This window comes from Dama dama, chromosome 1 (genome assembly GCF_033118175.1).
Source record: "Dama dama isolate Ldn47 chromosome 1, ASM3311817v1, whole genome shotgun sequence".
In the NCBI taxonomy this organism is placed as follows: domain Eukaryota; kingdom Metazoa; phylum Chordata; class Mammalia; order Artiodactyla; family Cervidae; genus Dama; species Dama dama.
The window spans coordinates 57,413,899-57,431,360 of NC_083681.1; the positions used below are offsets into that span (position 1 = coordinate 57,413,899).

General features: G+C 42.2%; 1 protein-coding gene across 3 annotated transcripts in view; it reads right to left on the reverse strand.

The window, feature by feature from the left end:
- Window positions 1-1,683: 1,683 nt before the first annotated feature.
- BDNF (brain derived neurotrophic factor) overlaps window positions 1,684-17,462 on the reverse strand; it is a 56,071-nt gene continuing 40,292 nt past the window's right edge. For all 3 annotated transcript variants that reach the window (XM_061140106.1, XM_061140098.1, XM_061140113.1), the window contains exon 2: window positions 1,684-2,726. In XM_061140106.1, coding sequence (XP_060996089.1) covers window positions 1,953-2,705 — 753 coding nt within the window. In that variant the 5' untranslated portion in view covers window positions 2,706-2,726 and the 3' untranslated portion in view covers window positions 1,684-1,952. The remainder of the gene's footprint in view (window positions 2,727-17,462) is intronic.

The following is a 17,462-nucleotide window of genomic DNA, read 5'->3' on the forward strand; positions in this document are numbered from 1 at the left end:
AGGATGGTCAGGAGGTGGGGAGCATCATTTCACCAGGGAGCAACATTTTGTCAGCTTGTCCTGGTCTCTCCCACCGAGCAAGGTGCCTTTAAGCCTTTGGTATCTTGGATGGGCAGACACTGTTCCAAAGTCTTGTCCCTGGACAAGATTTTCTATTGGTAACTGTGGTCATCCAACCTGAGTTTTGGGGGGAACTTTTCCTGTTTTTCCTTCCCCTTTACCGAAGTTCTCAAAAGACAAAACCCTGGTTTCCTCATGTCTAATTTCAAAGCAATCAATGTTCATGTAGCAAACATCTCCCATCTCATTGAATCCATTACATGATCACAACGCCACCCATGTGGTTCCAAAAATGCTCCGGGCTAATCCAGCTTTATACAAAATTATTCAGGGGCAGAGGGTATAATCAGCTTGAGCGGGGTCCTCCAGCGAGAACCTCTTAGCACTGTTAGATAATGTAGGCACTTAAAGCTCGAGGTCCAAGCAACTTGACACGTGTCATGCCAGAGTCACCCCTGATGAGTCCTTTAGAGGTTTCCCTTCTAGAATGTCTCAAGTACCCTTCCCCACCCCCACCTAGACCTCAGCATGGCCACTCAGAAATTTTTCCTGCACCACCTGGAAAGGATACATCAGCTCCACACAGCTTCCAGATGGCTGTTTAGTCTCATTTCACTGGCGGTGTGGACTCCTGCTCTATCTAGGTGTTTCTGGGTCTGTTTAGAACTCTACCTTTTGCTTCCAAGACAGTTTTAAACTTTACCATAATTTTTTTAAGTCCTTATAATGATTGACCCAAATGTTTACCCCTCATCTAAAAGAATCTTCATTTTCGAGTTATTTTTTGTTGTTTTTCTCTCCTCTTAAAAAAAAAAAAGAAAGAAAGAAAGAAAAGAAAAGAAAGAAATCATTATCCTCTAGGCTTATGAGTGCCACGGTGTGACAAAACTCGCCTACTCATTTGCAGCAGTGGTAAATTACTTCAGAGCGTGCAACTGGTTTTTCTCCCTTAAGAGAAAACAAAACAAGGAGGGGACCAGAGGGGGTGGGGGGGAAAGAATGTGCTCAGAGTAAATGAAGATCGTTCTGATCGAAGAAGCTTCCCCCCCACCCCCACCCACCAACCGAGGCCCAGAGGGTGAGCGGGCGCCTAAGTGGTGCGCCATGGGCAGTGGAGTGAGCACTTCATTTATGTGTCATAATTTTATTCACTTTCCAGTCATCTGATTGATACTGCCAACATCTCTGCAACAGACAAGTGAATCTTTTTATCAACCAGAATATAGATGGAAGGAATTCTTTCCCCATCCCTACACCCTGTGGGAACTAAAAAACAAAACAAAACAAACAAAAAAAACACAAAACAAACAAAAATATACCCCTCCCATCCCCGATCCCCTAAGCCAGTAAAGCCATGACAACAGCACCTTGACATTGTTTTAATTCCAACGCTATCAGAAGTTAAAAGCAGTAAAACAGATAGAGTACTAACAAGAACGAAGATACTTACTGTCTAAAATGTAAACGGAATGTTTTGGTTCAAATTTTTGTTAGACTTTTTTTTTCTTTCTTTTTTTTTGTCTGTTTTCTGAAAGAGGACAGTTTGTTATCAATTCACAATTAAAGCAGCATGCAATTTATTAGTAGTATTTTTTAAACTTTTTTTTTTTTTTTTTTTTTTTACGTTTTTCAATTCTTGGCAACGGCAACAAACCACAACATTGAGGAATGTAAAGCAGACTTTTTAAAGTTGTGCGCAAAAAATGACTGTTTCCCTTCTGGTCATGGAAATGTCCAATAAATAGATTGTAGAACCACTGTACTGTATAAACTTCATTTATACATGCAGTTCATAAAATTATTTTTTTTTCTTAACTGAATAATTTACCCTGTTATGTATATATACAAATAGATCATTTCTGTCTCCATATAATCTATACAACATAAAGCCACTATCTTCCCCTCTTAATGGTCAGTGTACACACACAAGAAGTGTCTATCCGTATGAACCGCCAGCCAATGCGCTTTTTGCTATCCATGGTGAGGGCCCGCACGTACGACTGCGTAGTTCGGCACTGGGAATTCCAGTGCCTCTTGTCTATGCCCCTGCAGCCCTCCTTCGTGTAACCCATGGGATTGCACTTGGTCTCGTAGAAGTACTGCTTCAGCTGGCCTTTCGAGACGGGGACCTTTTCAAGGACCGTGACCGTCCCGCCCGACATGTCCACTGCAGTCTTTTTATCCGCTGCGGTCACCCACTCGCTGATGCTGTCACACACGCTCAGCTCCCCGCGGCGGGCGGGGTCCGAGTGGCGCCGGACCCTCATGGACATGTTCGCGGCATCCAGGTAATTTTTGTATTCCTCCAGCAGGAAGAGGAGAGGGGGCTCCAAAGGCACTTGACTGCTGAGCATCACCCGGGAGGTGTACATGTCCGCGTCTTTATTGTTTTCCTCGCTGGGCCGAACTTTCTGGTCCTCGTCCAACAGCTCTTCGATCACGTGTTCAAAAGTGTCGGCCAACGACGACGAGGACGTCAGGCCTCTTGAACCCACCTTGGGCCCATTCATGCTCTCCAGAGTCCCATGGGTCCGCACACCTGGGTAGGCCAAGCTGCCTTGTGCTCGGAGGTTGGCTTCTTTCATGGGGGCAGCCTTCATGCAACCGAAGTATGAAATAACCATAGTAAGGAAAAGGATGGTCATCACTCTTCTCACCTGGTGGAACTGTAGGGAGAGAGCAGAAACAGGACACAAGACGATTTAGGGCTTTCTTTTGCTGGGAGGCAAGGCAGCCATCTGATTCTAAGTCCAGGCCATTCTGCAGGGTCAAGGTTTCTGCTGTGTTGGTGATAAACTTGCAGCTGCACCGGGCACAGGTTAATGTCAGTGGTGTGTGCAGTGGGCTTTAATATAAACCAGACCTATGCAGCCCTGTCCCCAAGGTTGAGCATGGAAACCCTAGATTAGATGGCTCCCGTGCAAGTGAACAAAAAACTATGGCTTTGAGAGTGCTTCCTTCCTCCCACTTGAGCAGCTTTGTAAGTTTAATTTTTAATGATCTCTGCTCAGGCTGTCACAAGAAACACAACATCAAAAATGTTACCAAGCAACAACTGCAGGGGTAATCGTAATTTTTTTCCCTCAACTCGGCAACATGGCTCTCAGGCAGGAATGTGTGATGGGACCAGTAGTGGCCTCTGGGGTCTGAGTGGGTCTTTCGAGCTATGGACCATCCAGGCCTGAATGAGAAAATGAGTCGAGGAGCTACAAGGAGTCTTCCCATTGATTCTCTTTCCTCCCGTGGAGATGATACATTGGAAGAAAGGAGGGACCTCCTTGGTGGTCTAGTAGTTAGGATTTGGCAGTTTCACTGCTGTGGCCTGGGTTTAGTCCCTGGTCGGGAAACCGAGATCCCCAAAGCTGTGTGGCATGGCCAAAAAAAAACACAAAACAGAGAAAGATCATTTCATCAAGCCATCCAGTTTTACTGATAAAGAACCAAAGGCCACGGAGGACTTGCCTCCCATCATGAAGAAAGTTTCTGTTAGGACTCAGGGCTCCCAAGTCAAGTTCCAGTGTCTTTCCACTGGTTTTCCTTACTACACTTTGGGTGGCCGTAATGAATGTAAGTTTTGCTTATTCCCAAACAGAAATCATTTTCGACATGTTGATTGTAATGACGTGTCTATGCCTGGGGCTGATATCATGAAAGCAACATGTCTGCTTAAGAGAGAGCTGAAGAAGGAAGCATCGAAAAGCTTGGAAGGCGGATTCCAATGCCTGCCATATGCGCATCCATGTGTTATCTCCACTTACTCCCCTGGCCCCTTGCCCCTCTGCTTTTCTGGCTCATGTGCAGACCCATCTAGGAGAGTGCAGCCTCTCTTTTTACTGGAATGTGGCCTGTGCACACGTGTGGATACACGCAAGCCCTGAGCTGATCGTGCCTTTAAAAGGCCGAGTGGCATTGTATACATTTTGGTACAGGCAGCTGGTGATTCTTTCTGGGCTTTTGAAGTTTTCTGGGAAGTCCCTTAAGAGCACACCATAAAATTAATCTTTTCCTGTTTGCCAGAGGGTAGCTATACTCTAAATTTGACTCTCTCTCTATAAGCATGCTCTGGGAAGCCAATTAGAATGAGCGAACAAGTGAGAACATACCTACGGACACAAGGTTACCGTCAGATGGTGGAGGACGTCAGAGTCACTTACCTGAGGCATCACGTCCCTGAGTAGTAACGAGAAGCATCCTCCCCCCCACCTGGACACTCTTAACTTACTCCTAACTCCTCAGTTCTGGAGCAAGGACTTACAAAAAGACACTCATATGCCATAGCTGTTATACTGTGTCAGTCAGTAGGAAAGGGGACTGCCTGTCTGCCCATGAAGTGTCACTTGCCAGGGAAGGTAACCTACCTCCAGCCAGTAGGTCATACTGCAGAAAGAGCTGAAACTCTGGGCATAAGGAACCAAGGTGTCTGTCCTCCACTTTTATTGAAATCACAGTTTCTACTACTATGAGACTTAATTATTGTCCCCAGACACCAACCAATTTCCTTGCAGATTCACTCTTGCTTTGTGCAAATAGCAAGCATGCTTGGAGCTACTTGGAGTGCACAGTCTCAGATTAGCACAGGCACAATGGTTTGAAAAAAAAAAAAAAACACAGATATCCATCCTGCTAATACCTGAACTTTTGGAAAGGTTCTGGATTCTGCACCATCAAAGAACTGGATCCTCCAAGGAGATTTCTATTCCTGGCAGGCAGTATTTACACACTGAATGAAAAGCCTTTCTCCTAGAGTTCCCTGTCCAAATTAAAGCAACCCAAGGGGCACCTCAAATGCAGGTCACTGAAAAAAGACAAATTTAGAATATTTTACTCCTGCCCTCTATACCATACTGGCTGGGATTTGCTGTGATGAGCTACCTTTTTTTTTTTTTTTTAATTTATTTTGGCTGTGCCAGGTCCTAGCTGCAGCTTATGGGATCTAGTTCTCTGGCCAGGGATCGAACCTGGGTGCCTGAAATGGGAGTGTAGAGTCTTAACCACTGGACCACCAGAAAAGTCCCTGAGCTATCTTTTAATGCCATATTTCATGAAATCTAAGATACCATCCTTATAAAACACATCATTCTAGGTACCACTAGGATACCAAAAAATGCAGCCAGATAAACTATTGCTCTCAGTACCACTTAGAACGGAAAAGAGCTCTTTTAGACTTATTTGGACATATTTTATCATAGATAACTTTTGTGCATATGTAAAAAAGAAAATTAAGCAAAATAACTTGGTTAAGGCAATGACAACTATGTTGCAACTGCTGCACAGCCCATGACAAATGACATTAACTGTAAGACACGACCCAATTCAGAGATGTTTAAAAAAATGAATAAGAAAATGTGCATCTTAGAATTAACAAAATGGGTAAGTTTAGTAAGTGTTTACTAAGTGCCCACACTCGCTGATTAAAATGGCCCAAGGTACTGAGATATCTTAAACTATACAGTTGGAAAATTATTTTATTATCACTATCATACTGAGCCTTTAAATGATCCTTTTTTCTATACTTAGCTTAAAGAAGCTGACACTGTAAAGTTACTGCTTTTCACTTGTCTCATTTGTCTTTTTATTAAAACCTTTTTGCTTATAAAAGTAGTTAGCACTTCATATATCACTTTCTCATCAGTTCCACAAGCAAGTACTCCAGAGGAACAAATGGCATCTCAGTAAATATAATTTGGCTTTCACCCTCAGCCCAAACATGGGCCTTCCTTAGAGCAGAACATCTGCAGACATTCAGTCATTAACCTACCTGGTGATAAAGCCCAACCCCCACAGTCAGCCCCTTCCCATCCCGCTTCCCCCGCCCCATTTCTATAAAGCTAACTACCTGCTGGCTTATAAGGCCAATACTTCCTGTAGGAACAATGATCCTTTCTAACTCTTCAGTTTCTGACAATGGTTTCTTGATAGTTTGGACCACCCAGGCTGCAGGTTAGAAATCTTGGAATCAATCCTGATAATGTATTTCTTCCAGAGCCTTTAAATCCAGTCAATGAAGAAATCCTGCTGGTTTTCTAAAATGTGTCTCCTGTCCATCCTATTTTCTCCGTCCCACTGCCACTATCTCGGCACAGCCCTCACCATCTTATTTTGACTATAATCCTCTCATCCCCTTCAATGTACAGGACATCCTTTCTGCTCCACTTAACTCTGATGACCACTGTCTGACTAACCTCTCATCTTAGGCTCTCATATGAAGACTTGCAATGACTATTTATTCCACCAGATCAAATCCAGCCTTTTTTTACTTGGTATTCAACACCTTCCAAAGCCTGGCGTCATCCCACTTAGCTGACTTTCTCATGTTACTCAGAGCTCCATCACCTCTGCTCTGATCAAGCCAGTGTCCTTGGGAGGCCCACATACATCATTACCTGGGAGTGACTTGTTCCTTTCTTCTTCTGGCAAATTCTTTTTTCTCTATCTGACTAAATCTTGCTTATTCTTCATGACCCACTTCAAGCACCAAATCACACGTGCCACCTTCTCTAATTCCTCCAGCACACACTGACCTTCTTTGCCCCTAAGATTCCACATGATGTCTCATTTAGTACTTCATTCCTTACTCACTTGTTAATTGTTAACAGTGTTTGTTAATTGTGGCCACTCTTCAGTTGGATGATAAGCTCTCTGAATCATAGGTGATTCCCCCATAATGTTTAACACTGAATAATATAGTAGTGCTCAGTCAAAACTTACTGACAGTTTTATTAAATCATGAGAAAACATAGTTCTGACATCATCTTCCTAGGAAGTCTTTCCACATGGCACGAACCAGTGAACTCCTTGAAATTATTAGGTCAAGTACACGCTGTGCTAATCCCAAATTATAAGCTCTAAAGTATTTGATAGATGGTAATTATCAGCCATGGAGTTTCTCTAATAGGATAAAATTTTACTTGAGTAATAATTTAAAATAACAAATAATACTACAACACACTAACTGCTCCAGCTACTTTCTGTGTAGCTGTTTCTAAGAGAAGACTTGAAAAGGGGGCAGTAATAATAATTATACAAAAATCAGAACTTTAAGCTTTTACTGTCCTTTCTTCTATTTACCTCTTTAATGAGCAATTCTATGTACTGTATTAGGAAATCATAAAAGGTTAAGTAAGTGCTTCCACGACAGTTTTCTTCTCTGACAATGTCTTCAGATGAGGCTTTATTACGCAAGAGATAAAAGAGGCTATGCAAAGTTACTGTAAGTAGATTGTTAGTCTATATATCCATTTATACACAACAAAATTCACTGCTGCTAATTCTGTTCCAGGCCTTACAACAATCAACTCAATCACATCTACAAAGTGCTAGGCAAGTTGTTTTTAGCCCCATTCTTGAAAAATTAAACATAGTGCACAGGGCTAAAAAGAAAATTAACAAAATAGAAATGAGGTTTGCTTTTAAGCCTGACTCACAAGTTTTAAACATTCAACCAGATGAATATCCATGACAGCATGCTGCAGCAATAACTTATATTTGTCTAAAAGACTACAGAACATCCACAACCAGCATTTGACTGTTACAAGGAGACAGAACAGGTGTTATTATCCACATTATACAGAGGAGACAGTTACTGTTCAGAGAGGGTAAGGAACCTATTAGACATCGTAAAGCTATTAATAAAAGGCTACTTGTCTCATTGTCTACATTTTTAACCATCAGGATATATGTTCTAAATATATTTTTTTTTATTTAAAATATTTAACTGCAGGGAGGAGAGGCAGTGCTCTGAAAAGTGGTCAAAGAAGCAGCTTATAAAGTGTGGACACAGTTTTCTCTGGTTGTATATATCTCGGAGTCCAACTTTCTAAAGGCAGAATCATTAAGATGATATTTTGACCTTCAAGCCCTTCAATTTTAAGGCTTGATTAGTTCAGCAGATGGAATTTCAGACAATTCAGTCCTCCTCTAGAAGAAAGCTTTGCAAAAATTTACGCATGCTGGAGCCAAGTTTTCATGCCAGAGCTAAGAAGGGGAACCAAACAACAATATGGATAATCCAGGCATACAGGGAGAACACTACAAAGTTTTATTTGTTCCCCAACCCCTCTGAGTTTTGTCCATGAGCATGTAGCCAAAGAAAACACAGTTTAAGGATATACTTGCTCATGTTAGTTCTATAAGCAACAAGAATAATGGTAATGTTGGCAAAATTATCAATTAATATTTAATTTCTAACATACATGATGCAAATCAATTAAGAGCCACTTTAACAAAATCCTGCAAGTCAGTATCAATAATCTTTCATTTGTATCCAGTTTCATTCCATGCATAGATTAGGCTTACTGTTGTTGTTCATTCATCAGACATGGATCTGTTTTCAAGCTTTATAGTCTAGGAGGGAAGTAGGACATATATGTAAAGTAACTAAGATATAAAGGTAGAAATGACCCAGGAAATTACAGGCACAATTCTATGAAGAGAAAGGGGTTACTTCTAGCTAGCAAATGAAGAAAACTTTGTGAACAAGATATCAAAGGATAGAAAGGATTTAAATGTATCCAGAAAAGACCCCAGTGGATGGACAGCAGCTGGGTTAGAGGCATGGAGTACATTTCTTACCTGCCTCCTGAGAAAGCTGCATGCAGGACAAGAAGCAACAGTTACAAGTAGACACAGAACAACAGTCTGGTTCAAAATTGGGAAAGGAGTACATCAAGGCTGTATATTGTCACCCTGCTTATTTAACTTATATGCAAAGTACATCATACGAAATGCTGGGCTGGATGACTCACAAGCTGGAATCAAGATTGCAGGGAGAAATATCAACAACCTCAGATATGCAGATGATACCACCCTCATGGCAGAAAGTGTAGAAGAATGAAAGAGCTTCTTGATGAAGGTGCAAGAGGAGTGAAAAATCTGGCTTAAAATCCAGCATTCAAAAAACTAAGATCACAGCATCTGGTTCCATCACTTCATGACACAAAGATGGGAACACAGTGGAAACAGTTTTCTTGGGCTCCAAAATCGCTGTGGGTGGTGACTGCAGCCACAAAATTAAAAGATGCTTGCTCCTTGGAAGAAAAGCTGTGACAAACCTAGACAGTGTATCAAAAAGCAGAGACATCACTTTGCTGACAAAGGTCTATATGGTCAAAGCTATGGTTTTTCCAGTAGTCAAGTATGGATGTGAGAATTGGACCATAAAGAAGTCTGAGTGCCAAAGAATTTAATGCTTTCAAACTGTGGTGCTGGAGAAAACTCTTGTAAGTACCTTTGACTGCAAGGAGATCAAAACAGTCAATCCTAAAGGAAATCAACCCTGAATATTCATTGGAAGGACTGGTGCTGAAACTCCAATACTTTGGCCACCTGATGCAAAGAGGTGACTCATTTGAAAAGACCCTGATGCTGGGGAAAATTGAGGGCCAGAGGAGAAGGGGGCAACAGAGGATGAGATGGTTGGTTGGTATCACTGACTCAGTGGATATGATGAGTTTGAACAAACTCAGGGAAATAGTGAAGGACAGGGAAGCCTGGTGTGCAGCAGTTCATGGGGCTGCAAAGAGTTGGACACAACTTAGCACCTGAACAACAACATTTCTGGAGAGAAGAGTTCTAGAATAGTGAGGAATAAGAGTGAATGACTGACAGGTTTTGAAAGACTCTTAGGGTGATGCTAGAGTTTGGAACCTGCCAAACAAGCATGGAAGAATCAACCAGAGTTTCTGAGTGGGAGGAATGCTTTGAGATTCAGTTTATCACCATGTGTTGGAGAACCTGAAAGAAATGATACACTGGAAGAGACAAGTTAATTGATTGATCTTATTCTTAGTGGCTATTGAGCTTTGAAAATAAATATTAAGGAGTAAGTGTGGAGTAGGGGTCAAGAGCCTGGACATACCTTTTAACTTATTCTATGTATGTATTTTTAGGCTTAAGTTGCCAAAACCAAAGGGGTTAGAGAAAAGTATGTAGAACTAGGTGGAAGCCACAAGCCATGTCTGTCTTGGCCAAAAGAACAGAGCAGAGGGAGATGGAGGGAAGGCAAGAATATAAACTCTCTTTCCAATTATGATTACACTGAACTTGGGTTCTACTGCTCAGCACTTTTAATTCAAAGATCTCTACACGCTTTGCAAATATTAAGTAATTAAGACTCATAGGACCCTAGAGGTGCAGGTAACTATAATTATCTCCATTTCATCTAAGAGGAAAGAGAACCAGAGTTTTTAATCAACTCATCCACTTGCTGTGGGTCCCCTGATAGAACAAGGTCAGAATCTCAGATTCCAAGGGAAAACCAGGCTTTCACCTATAGGGACTAGATTCTTCCATCCCTCTGCATTATTTTTGTATCATTTGCCCATTAGGTACATGTTGCTTAGTCAAGAAGACTTAAAAACAGAAACATCTCACATTTCTTAACTAAAATAATGGGTCTTTGGAATCCACAAATAAAATAGAGAGGGAAAAGCTCAGATGTTCACCTACTTACTTGAGTGACCAATCAATTGAAACTAATAAATATTTCAGTAAATGATATCTGATAATGTATGTTCCAAAGCTGTGAAGAAAGTTCCTTTAATAGTGTAGTTTTTTAACCAAAACGTAGTTTATGTCCAAGAGCACCTGATTATACTTCCTATAAAACACAGTCCTTCACACTACTCTCTGATCCCTGAGGATGCCCATGGTGATGAGTGACACCTGGAGACATTACTTAGCCTCACCAGGAATGCCAGAGAAACTGTTGGTTCTTAGTTCAAACCCAGAGTGACACATACATGTGAGTACCATGGAAAGAAAGTGTATTTCCCTGAAGCATAAATTTAATACATAGATGTACATACTCCTTTGATAGGAAGCCATATAACTCTGGTCCTCTAGTCACTCTTTCTATTGCCCACCCTATTTCTGAAAAATGATTTTTTTCTACTGGTTGGAGACCTACCATATCCAGGAGTCAAACTAGATCATATTCTCCATCAGGCTAAGGATTAGGCATTTTCTGTTAACACAATTTGTACAGTACCTGGCACAAACTACGTCCTCACATATGCTAAATGACTCCATCCCCTTTGTGCTGGCAATATTTGCGTGGTTTTTAGGGAGACACAATTCAAGCAGGGAGGTGCAGTTAAAGTGAGGAGTGGTCCCTGGTGGCTCAGCAGGTGAAGAATTCGCCTGCAATGCAGAAGATGGAGGAGGCTCAGATTCTATCCCTGGGCCAGGAAGACACCCTGGAGGAGGTCATGGCAACCCACTCCAGTATTCTTGCCTGGAAAATCCCATGAACAGAGGAGCCTGGTGGGCTGCAGTCCAAAGGGTCGCAAAGAGCTGGACAGGAGTGAAGCGACTGAGCACAATTAAAGTAAGAGCAGTGAGACTTAGAGTGAGTGACAATGACGGAGTGAATTTTGGAGCAGGAGACAGAAAATGCCTGGCAGATGAACCAAGTCTGGGCAGAGAACGTCCCACCTGGCAGTCTAACCCCAGGCACAGCGGTCACCATGTGAAGGCCTCCAAGTGCTTCCATCATTACTGCCCTGGGAAACCTGCCGTTCTCCTAGGACCAAGGGAGCATCCCTGAAAGGCAGAGCTCCCAGAGCCGGCAGTCTTACCCAGGCTCTGACCCCTCATTCTGCCCCAACAGGGCACGTCTCTAGCCTCTAATAAAGAAGTCTCAAGCATATGCAAGTCACGTGCATATCAAGTAAGGAGATTCTTTAAAAAATGCTTTTAAAAAAAAAACCTACCAATTATTAGATTATAAGAACCAAATGGCCATTAACATTCAATTAAAAAACTAACCTCTTTAATTATTAATAGGATTTTGTTTTCCTTAGAATTTCTGGTGGAATTTGTCATAATGAACTAAAATAAAGTTCATATTTAATAATGTTCTGACTATTAAGTGGCCAAAAGCAAGGAATTATTTATCAAATTTCCACACAGGGTAGACAGGAATATTGATTGTGAAGCACTGTCTCCCTGGTGCTGTGAAGTTTTAGTAACCCACTGTGTAAGGAAGGGCCTGAAAAAATGACCAAGTGTCGATAAGTGTTGATCTCTACAAATCCTGTGAAATCATAGGGAAAATTATCCTACAAAGGGAAAGGACTGTGGAAATAGGAAGTAAGGAGATACAAATGTCATTATAACATAGACATTTAAGTTATATTTAATCACACAGGCTTTGAATTTACAGAAAAAATTTAATTACAAAATTTATTTCATGCAACCTAAAGTCTCAAACTTCAGATAATTTTTTTAGTGCTACATTTATAAGCTAAGTGTATTAATGCAATTCCAGTCTGTTACAACAGAAGGAAAAACCTGTGGAGCCAGAAATAAGTTTTAGGAAATGTAGGTATGGGATTAGTTTCCATGGGCTGAAATTAAATGAAGTCTTGCTTCCCAAAGTGGAATCCATGGGCTTATAGCATTAGCAAAACCTGGGAGCTAATAAGAAAAGCAGACTCTCAGCTTCCCCTCCTCCATCCCATCCACACATCCACTCAATCAGAATCTGCATTTCAACAAGGCTCATACACTTCAAGGTGATTCATATACTTACTAAAAGTCGAGAAGCACTGGACTAATTGATAAGACACAGAAATGACAGGGTTAACATCAACTTAAGTATCCTTGGTTCAGCTTGTTTTATTTGGACATTTATTAGGTGGGAAAGTAGTTTTGCTTTTGTAATGTTAAGTAAAATCTGGGTTCCCTTTATGTCAACTGGCTTTTCCACTATTGTGTTTATACCATAAAGTGCCGGATACCTATAAATGTGACAGGCTGAATGAAAATTTATAGAGTACTACTGACCTAAATCTGGACGTCCACTCAGTCACTAATTTTTATCTCAATGCTACAAGGCATGGGCAAGCAAAATTGGCTTCCCTAATCATTGCAACCCTAACACCACTGACTCAATCAGAATGACACTGGAAATGATATGACTAGTTAGAGCAGCTAGTAGATTTCCAGGCACATACTTTCAGCCAGATGTCTCTGATCCTTCTGAGTTCTTTCTGTCTAGAAATAATGGAACAGAGGCAGAAAGAACAGACTCACCCACTCAATGGATATTTCTTACTTCTAGGCTTGTCCTAAAACAAACAGATCCAGCTCTCTCCTACCAAGTACTATAAAATTAAAACAAAAACTCACAAAAGAAAACTACAACATGGAATTCCCTGGCAATCCAGTGGTTAGGATTCCTCACTTTCACTGCTGAGGCTCAACCTCAGGGTTCAATCCCTGGTCGGGGAACTTAAGATCCTGCAAGCCAAGTGGTGAGGCCAAAACACACGAACAAAACAGAAACAACAGCAGCAGCAGCCAATAGTCAAACTTGCAAGTATAAAAGCATCAAAATCCCCTCCACAACCCAAGTTGGTCTTTATTTCAATAAGGTACCTGGCAGCAACCCAATTCCTCAATTGAGTCCCAACATCTAGGATCATTTGTTTCAAGACTGAAGCACCAAAAACGATTTAAAAAAAAAAAAGAAAAGATTTCTAAAAAAAAGTGAAAAAATCTGAGTTCAGTGACATTATCAGGAAGTTGAATGGGGTAGTTTCATAAAGAGAACTGGAGACTGGTCCACTGTTCAGGCTTTTTTTTTTTTTTTTTTTAACAAAGGACTGAAAAGATGGCTAATTTCCAAAGCCCAAGAAGTCACCAAGTTCACCGGTACAAATGCAAATGACTCACACGGAGAACCCTGATATCGTGGCGAATGGGTGGGGCTGGGATGCCACAGAACCCTGTTTACCAGGCAGATCCACCTTGAGCCCCACAGAGTTGACAGAGATGTCAGCATGGTCAAGGGACTGCCTCCCCAGACAAGGCACACCTTCTGACGGGGGGCTGTCGTGAAAGCACAGAACTCGGATCTTCTCTCAGGTTTCTGGATCCAGGAAGGAGCAGGCTCTATCTAAAAAAAATGCAAGGGTAATACCACTGCATTCTCCATCCCTAAGGGGAGAACATGCAGTAACTCAAACCAGAGGATAAAGAAAATCTCTCCCTTTAAGAAGTTTGCCACAATGTGGAGACTGGGAACATGCCAGAACAATTACAATTGGAAAAAAAAAAGAAAAGCAGAGAAGAAAGTTAAGACCCGTCTGTCCTATTTCAGTCTCTTTCTTCAGAAGTGGCAATGTCACATCGACAGGCTGCTCTCCGGGTGCTGTTGGACCGACACTCCGGAGTTCCTGCCAGGAGATGCTGTGGGGACTCTGACAGCTGTGAGCCAACACCCACTCGACACCGTGGCCACACGAACACGCTCTGAATGGACCCCAGCGCTGCGGTACAGGCATGCCCTTCTCCCTGTTTCCACAGATGGTGCTCCCGAACATTTCCACAGCCAATGTATGCCTGTGGTTAATTAGTTATCTGAGCAGTTTCCATATAGAAAGGATATCTGCACATAATTAGACCGGTCTTAGGTCCAAACTGGAAGGCCTCAATGTCATTAAGTGAGAAGGGGTGGAGAGAGAATGGGATGGATGAAGAGACCTCTCTCTAGATTAGACCCCATCCTCGGAAATACACAAAAATTTAATTTTTAACAAAGCAAGAGAGGTGAAAACAGGTAAGGGAAGAACGTGGACAGATAAGTTGCCTCTAGAATCAAAAGAATAACATTCCTTTAGAAGCCACTACCAAGAAATCCTAGGGGAAAGATAAAGTGAGCAAGAGAAGAAAAGCTCACCTTTATGAGACCATTTTCAGGAATCGGTTTGTTAAATTCCACTGAAGCACCAATACACACACCACAGCCCTTCTTCTGGGATGCACAGTCATACCACACAGAAGCGTGTGGATCGAGGCCAAAACAGGTGTGGACACGCCACCCTTTCTGTAGCAACAGTGTTCTGCGCATTCACGAGGATTAACCTTTTCCACACATGGTGAAAACGGGTGGCTCCACACATCGAGTTGTCCTTCGGGTTATTTCTGCATCCAACTCTATAATTTCTTTTAATTGCTTACTGTAAAGCACAGGAAAGTGCTCATTATTTGTAGCTTAATGCAGGAGCAAGAATAATTGCATTCCCCCGCCCACTGCCCTTACCCCAACCCCTAACTCTTCCCTGTGTCACCGTTCATCTGAAGAGCACAGGAAGCCGGTTTCTGGGCCCTAAACATAAAGAACCAGGTGGGCCCTACTTCCAGAAACTGGCTGTGCTCCAGAGCTACTATAAGATACAAGGAAAATATTAACATCTCAGATGACAAAAGATCCATATGGCTGGTCAGGAAATAGCTACATCATAGACTGCACCTATAGGAAACATTCAATTCTGTGGTTTCTTGAGTATGAGGACTAGAACATCTGCTTGCCTCCAACCCTTTTCACTCAACATTGACTCCTGCATAAGACATGCAAACTCTAACACTAATATATTTAATCTAGGCAAGGGAAAGAAGGCTCTGTTTCCACACAGTACCGTAAAGACATACAGTATTGATAGTGGTGTATATAGTGGGGATTTGGGGAAGATGCTCTGGGACATTACATTAAATAAGTAATGTCAAACTTCTCTTGGAATTAGAAAGTGATTTAAAATAATAGCTAACATTTATTGGTTCTGGAGGTAAATAATCTAATTATGAATAGTAAGTTTACAGCTGAGAACACTGAGACTTGGAGAGATTTATAAATCATATTGCCTAACACCATATGCCCGGCATGTGGTGGAAATGGAATGTGAACCTGGCTGGCTTGCATGCTTTTTATTCATATGGGGTCAGATGTGGATGTGGTGTCTTATATTTTGAGGGAGGTCCACTGCACCAGTTTCTTATTTATTTAAGCAAAGCCCCATGTGGTCATTCCTGATAAGTAGTTTGTTTACACGCTAATTCCACAGAGGTTGAATATAATCCTAAGGTTTCCTCTTCACTACCCTCTTCCTAATATTGAATTATCCCTCAAGGTACCAACCATACATGCATACTTAACAGGGCAGAGTGTCAAAACTCTGCAGGAATCTGTTGGACCTGGCCGGACATTTTCCCCTGCGATCTCTTCGGGCATTGGAAAAGAACCACACGCTTTTCAGACTAGGAGCCACAACTACCAAGTACAAGCCTGTCAACTCCACGTGAGTAAGAATGACTTCAATCAAGAAGCACCCAAGTGCCTTTAAAAAATACTTGTGACATAAAAATCTTTCTTTTTAGTATCTCAACCTAATCCCTTCCAAGTGTGCAGACCTGGCAAACTAGGCTACCCCGCTTCTGATCCATGCATTTTTCCTGTTACTCAAGAATAGGGCTGTGGGCAGACTTCCCTGGTGGTCCAGTGGTTTAGAACCTGTCTTTCAATGCAGGGGACACGGGTTTGATCCCTGGTCCAGGAACTAAGATGCCATATGCCACGGGGAACTAAGCCCATGCTCCGCAACCAGAGAGCCTGAGCACCACAATAAAGATCCAGTGAAGCCAAAAATTTAAACAAAAAAAGAGTAGAGCTGAGGGTCTGAGATGGGAGTGAAAATAAGGCTAGAGAGTATCAAATTTATCCTCAGGGAGCAGTTCAGACAAGTTAGGGTCCCAAAGACAGGAGACCAGATGGTCCAGTGTAGACAGGACAGCGGACTCTCAGACTCTGCAAATAGGAACCATCGTGTCAAAAAGCCAAAGGAACAAGGATAATGGAATGCAGGTCTCACGCATCTTCTCTGCCACCCAACTGGTACCCTGAGGCCCTGCATGTGAATGACTAGGCAAAACGGACCCCGTGGCTCCACAGAGTTGATGCAGAACATATACCTGGGATGATGTCCCGAATGTGTGTGGCGGGTCAGATGATGATGGGATAAAACAACACCTTGCTTCTGGCAATAGTCAGCCCGCAGAAGAGAGCAGGCTTCTAGAGAAGCAGCTCTAAGGAGCCTGAGAACAAAACTGGAAATGCCTGTTGTGAAGCCTTGACAGGAATTAACAAAAGAAAATGTGTATCCACATTTGTCAGAGGTGTGTCAGCTAGCTTCAGGCAGTCCACCCTTATGCCCAGGAATCATTTCGTGTTTCTTGTGTAGGCCAGATACAGTCATCAATCAACTCCCCAAGTGCAACTGGTCCTCACAGGGGAAGAGGAGTGGCTTTCCACTTTGAAAGTGGCCCCATCAAAAATTATGAGAAAGAAGTTTCACTTGGACTGAATAACCATCCTGACAGCCTCACTTGGCACACTTCTCTATGCAGTGGATGAAAGGGAGTTTTTTCCCCTAAACTCAGGAACTCCCAGAGAAAAGTAATGGAGAATCAATCTTACTAGTGAAAATGGCAGAGAGTCCTGCGAAGATGACATGGAATATATGCTCTTCAACAGTTGGAGATGTTGTCTAGGGCATGAATCTGTATTTACAGGGTGGCCTATTCACATCGTGCAGGAAACTCCCCACAACTGGAGAAGTCTACCA